The 10,127-nt window shown below is 41.3% G+C and overlaps 1 protein-coding gene across 1 annotated transcript; it reads right to left on the reverse strand.

The window, feature by feature from the left end:
• Positions 1-367: 367 nt before the first annotated feature.
• On the reverse strand, positions 368-9,921 carry LOC144798131 (uncharacterized). Its single transcript, XM_078668887.1, has 3 exons — positions 9,831-9,921; positions 9,218-9,547; positions 368-711 (listed from the first exon to the last, which is right to left on the reverse strand). The coding sequence occupies exons 1-3, from the start codon at positions 9,862-9,864 to the stop codon at positions 368-370; spliced, it is 708 nt and encodes a 235-aa protein (XP_078525013.1). The 5' UTR covers positions 9,865-9,921.
• Between the last annotated feature and the right edge of the window lie 206 nt (positions 9,922-10,127).

Here is a 10,127-nt window from a genome sequence, read left to right on the forward strand (position 1 = left end):
CTATAATGATTTAGTGGGGTTCACGGGCTCCAGTGATGAGTGGGGATCCTCAGAAGTGAAAAGGGTAAGAACCACTGCTCTAAACAATCAGCATTACAACAGGTAATAGCGACATTCGCAAATTACAAACCAGGAGTAAAAAACAGAGTGAGCATCAAGTTGTGAGTGTGTGGATGATCTGTGGGCATGGGTCCTGAGTTCTTGAGAAGGTTCCTAGTTTAGCATCAGAATATGAGATAAGCAACAGCCCATGTTTGACTTCAAGGGCTCCAGGTATAAAACAAATCTCTGGTAATCAGTTAATGTCAACTAAATCATCTGCAATTTTTTCCTCTGGAGCACTATACTCTACACACATTTCTGTAAATTATATCAGACCTTTTTCATGAATAAGGATATAAAATCTACCTCTGGAAACTGCACTTCTCGTCACCACGCTCTGAGACGAATTGAACTGGACATTACAGGACACCGCTCCTCTGGTCCAGTTGTCCGGGGAGATGGAGATATGACTTATAAAGGTGAAGTCCCCCTTTACATCTCTGGTCACACTTGTCTGCCCTTCAACTGGGCTCCCAGAAATGTTCCAGGACACCCAGACTGGTCCAGAAACAGCCCTGACCACACAGGCCAGAGGGACTGGACTGCGAAGCGCCTTCAGCTTGGCTGGAGCGGCCACAAGCTCCACCGAGGTCCTTTCTGTGTAACTGTCTGAGAAGGAAAAAAGAGAAACATTTATTAATACGCATTACATTGAACTTTAAAATGTGCATACGTTGGCTTTACTGAACCCATAAAAGAACAATACTTACCCTCTTATATATAGGGATATTACCAGTATAATGAGAATGAATACAAATTAACTAATCATTGAAATATAGTTGGGCACATGAAATGCGCATATGGAGATGGAATGTGCTCCCTCAAGTAAGGCACTCTTATGCTGGTAGTAAAGACATCATCATACACTGTCATCATTGTGATCATGGTGAACAAAGGGTGCACAGTAGTGACAAACCAGTGTAACACACGACCCAGAAAGGGAGTCAAGTTGAGTGGTGCCTGGTAGCAGTAAGTGTCTGTTGCCTGGTTGCTTTGAATCAGCTTGATTGGTTTCAGTGAGCATAAGGAGTTGTTGTGCTAGTTAGTGGAAGGTGCCAGGATCAACAACTCCGACGCCTGAGGTTCTTCGATGTGGTAATCGCATCTCACATCGCATACATTAGTGCCTTACATGTGACGGATGAAATGGTCATTCTGAGTCTTGTTTCTTCATTGGTAGACCTCACTCAGAAATTGCCATGTTATGCAGAGTGCTGGACCGACTTTCTGGTCGCCTAAGGAAACATGATCAGACTTTTGTGGTTACTTCCCAACTGGAACATTAAGATCTGCTGGGTAGAATCATCTGTCAGTCTCCTGTGTAAACACTGTGAGCATGGCATGGTCAGCTTTTACGGTGGTGCAGCCAAAATATGGAACTCTTCACCACCACTTCACTGGGTTAGATCTCAGCTGCAGTTTCAAAAGATATTAAAAATATGAACCTTTAATTTATAAAGATCAGGTAACATGACATAAAAATGCAACCCTGGCCTACTTTAGACGGTTTCACCTGAGTTCAAAACATTTACTCACAATGACAAGATGTGAGGTCCTGGATCGTGGAACACCCTACGGAAAATATCAAAAGAGATCCTCTTCCTCGGATGTTATTCTGCAATCAAATCATTCCTCTTAAAATTATTGCTACTGTAAAAGGACAGATTTAATTTCTCTTTAATTCTCTAGACAGCTAGGAGCGTGTCAAGAAACACCATGGGAAGCACGTGCCATACAGATGTTTTCGGTCCAAGCATAACAGAGTCAATAGTGGAGCAAATTCAGGTCAATGGTAAGAAGGTTCCTTTTGGGGAATGTAAATGAACTAAGGTACAGTTGGGATCTTTTATAGACAACACAGCACAGCCGAAGGCAGTTAATGGCTGCAGAGGAATCAGCAAGACAATATTTTTAGCAGCATTCTGTTGTTATAGGTACACTGCGAAAGTTTTAGTGAGTTCTGCATTTGAGTGATTGTAACACGATAACGGCTCACATTGCATAGTGACATGCCTGTAGAGCTACTTCACCACCAACTACCTGGATAAAGTAAGACAGAATTGGCAGTGGGACACAAGAAGGTTGTAGAAGCACAATATTGTACTGATGGAATGCTTTATTTAGGGAGTGCATCCAAGGGTTGCTTCAAACCCCTCCAGAATCAAGATGGCGTCCAAGTGGGGGCTGGAACAAATAACCAGGCGACAACTTTGGACAATTCCCAATAATACTATGAAGGCTTGAGAGGCTTGGATAGAGAGGGTTTGTGGACATGCTAACAGTTGTTGTATGCTCTGATGAGTAATGTCTTGAGGTAAGTAATTCATAAGTGCCACTCCTAAGTTATTCAGTAACAATTTGGACCGCACACCCCATTGTCTCTGTCTACAATTTCTGCTTTGGCGGAGAGCCAAATGTCCTTGTTATGTTTTCCTGCGAGTATCTCAGAAAAGCAGAAATATGTAGAATTGGAGTAACCAAGGCATTAATTAATATTGGTCCAATGGCATAGATCTTATGTCTAGGAGAAAAGGAAAAATGAAGTCAATCAACTAACTGTTAAAGAAACATGGTTTGTTTACTGTATTAATATGGACAGACAGCTAATAGTCGATCAATATATCAGAAGCAGATGGAAAGATTGATTGGAGTCATCAACAGTAAAAACCGGCCCAGCAGATCTAAAAGAGGTCCACAACCAGCCAAAAAACTGGCCCACACTGACCTGTCAGTCCAGCCCTTCCACACTGCTTGATTGCCCTATAGGCACGTTCGCCCTCTGTTTTATTGTTAATGTGATATATAAAATGAATTATTGACACTACGAATAACACATATACAGGTCAGATGAGGGGACCCCGAGCTAGTATTTTTAATATGATGTAAAATGCTGAATCTGGTGAATGCTTTGAGGAATAGCAATCCTGATGTTCAAGGATACACATTTTTCTCCAAACCCCACAAACAATATTCTCGAATAGATTTATGCTGAATCAGCAAACTAATTGCCTCCTCCTGCCAAGCCTAAGATCAGGATCTTCTACACTCTGATCATGCTGCCATTACATTAATATGGGAATCTAAAAACATAGCTAACATGAAACAGCGCCCCTGCAATTTTCCTAAATGAATATCCTGATTATATCCAATATCAAAAAACACAAATTCAGGAATTTGTCTCAATTAATCAAGGATCAGCCCACCCACCTGTAGTGTGGAACACTATGAAAGCCTATATTAGAGGCATATCACAATCATTTATTACGCAGGTACTAAAAACGGACAGGGAAGAGGAATGAGTAAGAAGACAGTTAAATAGATTAATCCATACAGTGCTTAATTTGTGCCGGTGGTTTCCGGTGCTTGGCACCGGCACTTAATTGTAAGCACCGGTTCTACTGACAGTCTACCACATGGTGGCGCTGTCTTTTTATTTTAGAGATGAGTTCAACAACCGTCTTTATTAAGTCAATAAACATTGAAAATTAATAACATCAGCCTCTCAAGCCATTATTATGGCTTTGTGTGGCTAAATAGTCTGAATTGTCACACTTGTAGGAGTGCTATGGTTAGGGTGTTATTCTGGTACTGTCATTGGCAGTGCTAGCAGGGTATGGGTGGTGCAGGCTGCGGTGGCGTTCCGAGAAGGGCCCTGGCACTTAATTTTTTACAAATTAAGCACTGAATCCATAGCTAAGATAATTTCTCGATCTCATTCAGCACAAGGAACGTATGTACAAGTAATGGGTTTTCAAGGGCATATTTCTGCATTAATAACTGCCCGACATAATAAAAGAGTTTTTCAGTCCCAAGTTTCTATCTGTGAAATAGGAGAAAAGTCAGCAAAGTACTTGCGTGTCTAAACTGGCTGGATACTCAGACAACCATAATTACCCTGATAAAAGATGTAAAGGAAGAAATTTACCCAGCGCTCTGGAATTCTTTTAATCTTTGAAAGATACTACTCAGAACTATACCAAGAGGATGTGGGTAGCAAAATGACTGGCATCATGACTATTTAAAGGACTATTGAGCTAAATAGGAACATCAGGAGTAACAAAATACTTGACACAGACTTTACAGAAGAAGAAGTCATAACCACCATTGCTAATATACCTCTTGGGAAGACCCCAAATCCTGACTATATCGAGGCCAAAATGTACAAGATTTTGGCTAGCATAATCCCTCCATTGCTGTTGGATATACATAAAGATATCCCTACTATGGATGGCACTCCCCCTTCCTGGTGCAATGCCATAATAACCATATATATTTTTTTAAAGACAAAGACCCTCTGAAGAGCAATGCATATCATCCTATCTCGCTGCTAAACGCTTATTTTGAGATTTATAGAAACCCTAATCCTTTCTGCTCTCTGCTCTCAGTCACATTATGTCAGATTGGACAGACATAATGTCTATAGACCCAGCCATCCGATCAATAGCTGTTTGAGATTCCTTATCTTCTATTCAGGGATGTGTCTTCCTTGTACTGTTTCTTTGAACAGATGTAGTCACTACCATTCTCACTGTGAGGTTAGGTTTGATCTTAGGGATTGAGAACTTTTCAAATTATTGTTTAAATGATTGTGGATCACTACAGACCTGTTTCTTTTCTCTGTTGATATGACTAGATGTGTAACACGTTATCCTTCTGAATGAATGGACCACTGACCAGGAAAATTTTCATATGGCATTGTATGAGCTCAGCAAACCTATATGCAGCAGAATAAAGGCATCTCTTAGCAGATAGTCTTGCAAAATATTGTTATGGGATTTCGTCCCATATTGGTTATAGCCAATGAATTGAAAATAGCCATTTTGAAATGAACAGCCACCATACCCGGTGGTATTTACTTTACGGAAATACTGTTGAATAGGAATACTCAGGCCCTGAATAAGAGCGACATATCCAGACCATTATGTACCAGACCCTGAGGTCATTACATTACAAAATAAGGAATTACCAAGTGGATCTCAGTCTGATACCCTCATTAGTTATTAATTTCTTCCTGGACTTTCACATAGGGGTGTCAGCTGTTTTCAGCAGTTGAAACCTTCGAATGAGAGTAAAGAGATCTGAGAGGTTCCCAAGGATTTCATAGGAGACCACTCTTAATGAGTGCCATAGAAATTAGATATGACTTATTTGCTGGGCCTTCTTTAAGCCTGTTTGTTTATTGAAGTACTTTGAAATAGGTTTATTCAGTTTAGCAAAGAAATAAGTAACTTCCTGGTAACAGGAAACTATGGGGCTTATTTTGATGTCGGAGGTCGGACCGCCAATCGCTATCATGGTGGTCAGGAGACCGCCCGACAAGCAGTCGGTGGTCGGACAGCCGAATTTGGATGGGACCGCCGTGCTGGCGTTCGGAAAGTGCTATGTTTACATGGCGACTTAAGCTGCAGCCGAGGAAAAGGGCAGCAGCACAAGTGGCAGTGCAAACATTGCACTTTGTGAACATCCATGCACGGTGTGCCCTGCCCCTTGTGGTGTATGGTACACGGTGCATGGATGTGTATGGAGGCACCAGGGCCACTTTTCAATGGCCCACAAGGGATGGGGGCCTTGTGTGGTGGCCCGCATAGTTTGTTTCCGACAGCCTTCTTATGGCAGTCGGACCGCCATGAAAAGGCTGTCAGAAAGGGACATCATAATCTCGACGGCAGTGCCTGCTTCTGCACCGCCTCTTTTCGGGACTACGATTTTGACCGCTGCCCTGCCGGGATCTGAGATCCAGGTGGAGGTAGCGGAGTCTTGTGATCCCACTGGCGGTATTATAACCCGGCGGTTCAACCGAAGGACTGTCTATCGGTGGAACCACCACCGGCGGCCTGCCAGTGCCGGTCCCACTGACATCAAAATAAGCCCCTATGTGCCAGCTGAAGACCCTGCAGAGAGGAAACAACATTGGATTCACTCCAGATGGAACTGAGGCAAGGGAGCAAACTATCTTGACTTACTCTGCAATATATTGTTCTGGGTATGGTATGGTTTTGGAAAAACATGTTACCAAGATTCTGATATATTGAATTATTTAAAATAAAATGTCACTGGTTTCGTCTCTCTGGTTTGAGATTTTGTAGAGTGTTTTCCCAGAAAACAAATCTTGATCTTTTAGATAATTAAGCTATGCATAAACCATCCACGGGTGTTGTTCTGTAACTACTTCGTGCTAAGAGATGTGGTTGAAGCTCATGTTGCAAAGCTGCATTTCACTCTTTGATCTGCTATGCGGAACACTATGAAAGCACAGCTGGGCCTGGCTGGTATGAAATGATCAAACACAAGGTTGTTAAAGATTCAGGTTCTCGGTTGAACAAGATATACTTGCAAACGACTTTAAAGAATACATGTTAAAAACAAATGTAACCGCTATTTCTGGATTAAAAAGGACGGACAACCTCAGATTGACAATGCCGTCCATTAGGATTTACGCCAAGCATCAATGTTCAACAGAAAGAAGTGTCAAGATCTGAAACTCTCACTCATCAAACATGCATTCAGAGGGATTAAACAGCTACAAATACTCAGCTATTAAGGGACTTGATGTGGGTCTGTCTGTGTTTGAATTGCAGTCGAGGATTTAATCCAGAGGAGAGCATCAACCGGACAAGACAACTTTCCTCTTTAAATGGAAGTCAAGAGCCTACGAACAGGTGTGTATTCTTGAATCACAATTTTATTCATCATGTTCCTTATCACATTTGCTTCCTTCATCTCTTCAGGGATCATTACAGGTTTGCCTTTTTTAAAATGTATTTTGATTGATTTAACTTCTAGTTTGTCCTTTTTTATTCCATGGTCCATGGGGTCAATTTCATTCGATTTTAAGAAGCAGCGTTTTGTTCAGTTTCATGTTTGGATATTATTCCCTGCTCAAAATCAAGTGTAAATAAACTCAGGTATTTTGTACACCGAATATTGCTAAAATATGGGTGAAACTGGCAGGACCAGTGTATAAAGCGCCTATTCAATTCACACAGTGATCAAGAGCTAAATTGTGCTCATGGAGTTATGTGTTTCTGTCAGTTGCTTAGCGCATGAACGCAGATTTTGAAATAACTAAATCCATTAAGGTCTCGCCTTTACCATACATATGAAAAATATAATCAAACCATGTGATGTTCTCAGAAGTCAAAGAGACCATTATTCACATTTTGGTGAATCAGCATCAATGCAGCCATTGGATTGGTGGAATGAATGAAGCATGGTCCTCTTTCTCTGTGATTGTATGTACAGCACTTAAAAGCACCCTTGTGACAGTTCTGATCACAGCAAGAGGCACAGAAGAAAGAAGGAGGTGGAATAAAATGGAAAGAGGAAACACAGAGAGTAAAAAGGAGTCTGTATACTTCTGCATCACACATGCCACACTTAGACTCCTCCAAAGCCCTGCAATGGAAACAGAGGAGAGGAGCCTGGGAGGGAAGTAGGGAATAGGAGAAACAGGAGGAGGAAACTTGATCTTTATTTGTTCTTGAGAGATGGTTGGATGAGCCAGTGAAAGGTCTGGACAAAAGTGTTAGGAGCAAAAACCAATGTTCATGGTGTTTTGGGAGAGGCAGAAATAGGCACCTACTATGTCAACCATCAGTACACGCAAAGGGGTGCCAGGAACCCGATACAAATCATAGCACTTCACAACCGAGGGGTATGAAGCACTACATTAATAATGGAACTGGACCGCCCAGAAAGTCGCTTTAGGACTCACAATGGATAAATACCCTTACAGTACAATACAGTATGTATCAGTGCAGTTAAACTCAATTTTGTAACATATGCTTGAATTACTTAAAAATATATAATGATTTCTTGAAAAAGTTAAGGTCTAAGAGGCTTCGGAGTACATACCTATAGGCAGTTAGTAATGCAATTAACGAAACAGGTTACATTTTTCTTGAAATTCTATCTTTAGATATTTTGTTTCAAATAACTTTTAAATCTTAGTGCAATAGTGATATAATACAGAACATAAACGATGTGTACTATATATACAGTAATTTGCTTTAACCCCTTGCGTGCTCGTGATGGAACCGTTCCATCACGAGTCTCGGGTGAGCTGTGCTGGTGACGGAACGGTTCCATCACGGCCCGCTCGCCGTGCCTGAGCGGCGCGAATTCCGCGCCTGCGCTGAGCGTTCTATTAGGTGGGTGGGGCCGTGACGGAACCCTTCCGTCACAAGCACAGCCCACCCGAGGCTTGTGACGGAGCGGTACCGTCACGAGTACGGGAGTGCCGCACAGCCACCCCTCCCCCTTAGCACTGCGGCGGAATAGCCGCCACAGCTAAGGGGTTAAACAGGTTCACAGATAATTATAATAAATAGATTCAAATATAGGTTGAAAAGTAGAAATACACAGAAACTATAATTTACAGATTAAAAGGGATATCAATATATAACTCATATGACATGCATCCACAAGCATTCAAGCATATTCCAACTACAGTAAATGTCATACATATGTTAGGTGTATTAAAATGAGAACAATAAAACTAAAACCTCAATCCCCCACCCACAGTTACCTCTAATCAAGAAAAGCAGTCATCAATAAAGTGTCAAAAGCATTAGTTTATGTTTTTCAAGAGGGTTGACCTCCCGAAACTTAACAGCGTATGCACATTTTATCACACCCTGTAATTACAGGGTCTGAAAGCATTTGCATAACATAATTCCTCGCATTTGCGCAATCAAGGATAGCTCATGGGTCAGAAAACATCGGTTTTAATTTAGACAATTTATGAGAATAAACTATTGCCAGGCAAAATAGATTTTTAGTGGCCTTTATGCTTAACTATAATATCAATTACATCCAATGCACTCACAAATGTTAGAGTGACTGTGTTCATATAGATCCGCGTTGTTCTGCGGTCATCAATAAATGGGTTCAAGGGTAAAAAGCTGGTTCTCCCACATTTATAATGGTGTTTATTAAACTTTTTGGCAAGTTTCGAGTTTTTGTCTTATGATTACAGCATCGGTATAAGATGAAAATTAACGTCTTTGTTTTTCTTGCCCCTCCTATTTTTAAATATCTCTACGTATTGTTACAATAATGATTAATCACAGAGCAAAAAAATTGTAAAAGATAAAAAATTCATGGTAAGTCTTACCTCCCACTATGAGGGTGACTCCGCTGGCAAAATTCAGTTTGTTCACTACTGGATAAGCGCAGTAGTACACACCACTCTCATTCCACTGCGTACTGTAGATTTCCAGGGTTGTGCTGCGGGCTTCAGGTCTACAGTGATATCTTCCTTCACTCTTGTCCCTACAGTCCCCAATAAATGTGACAGCCTCCTCTGTTCCTCTCCAGAACCAGAGGACTTTACTTCCTACGTCCAGGTTATCTGCAGTTAAAAAGCAGGAGATCTTGGTGGTATCATTGACCGTAATGAACTGGTACCGCCCCGTCTGATACAGGCACAGATGCACTCCCAACACTGCGAAAAGAAATCAGAAGATGTCATGGTAAAGCTTGTGTCCACATTATCCTTCAAGGGCAACACCTGCTTTGAGCCAGCTGAAGCCCACCCTGTCTATCTCTGGTCTTGCTCTGCCAGTGTGCAGAAATAAAGATTTGGTTTGTATCTATTTACCTAGAATTTTTCCTTTCAAAATAACTTTGCTAAGATCAAATGTAATTTAAAAAATGTAAGACTTGTCCAAACTTTATAAACGGTAAAAATGTTATATTGTTCTGTTATTGGTCAATGTAATTCTTACCCTTAGAAAAGAGCAATAAATATCTGATGAACATCTCTGCTCTTCAAGAAACATGTAGACGTCGAATCGTGATGCTTTCTCGTCTGTGACTAGCTGTGGAAACCGGTGGTGGAGCTCTTAAACTGCTCAGACTCCACCCACGCAGGATCAAGGGGTGGGTGGGATCAGGCAGTCATCATTTCTAGAATATTTTTAATTGTCAGGGGTGTGTTACTTCCTTGTCTCTACTGAATGATTCTGGGAAATTGACCACACGCTGAGATTATATATTTTAAGAAAATGGAAGCAATGCCTTAC

This window comes from Lissotriton helveticus, chromosome 12 (genome assembly GCF_964261635.1).
Source record: "Lissotriton helveticus chromosome 12, aLisHel1.1, whole genome shotgun sequence".
NCBI lineage: Eukaryota > Metazoa > Chordata > Amphibia > Caudata > Salamandridae > Lissotriton > Lissotriton helveticus.

What these genes read in the sequence shown, in the direction of transcription:
- LOC144798131 (XM_078668887.1), bottom strand. Translation starts at nt 9,864, where the DNA reads ATGTTCATCAGATATTTATTGCTCTTTTCTAAGG. An exon ending in TTTATTGCTCTTTTCTAAGG is followed by an intron (nt 9,548 to 9,830) that starts GTAAGAATTACA and finishes TTCTTTTCGCAG; the next exon opens with TGTTGGGAGTGCATCTGTGC. An exon ending in AGTCACCCTCATAGTGGGAG is followed by an intron (nt 712 to 9,217) that starts GTAAGACTTACC and finishes TTTCCTTCTCAG; the next exon opens with ACAGTTACACAGAAAGGACC.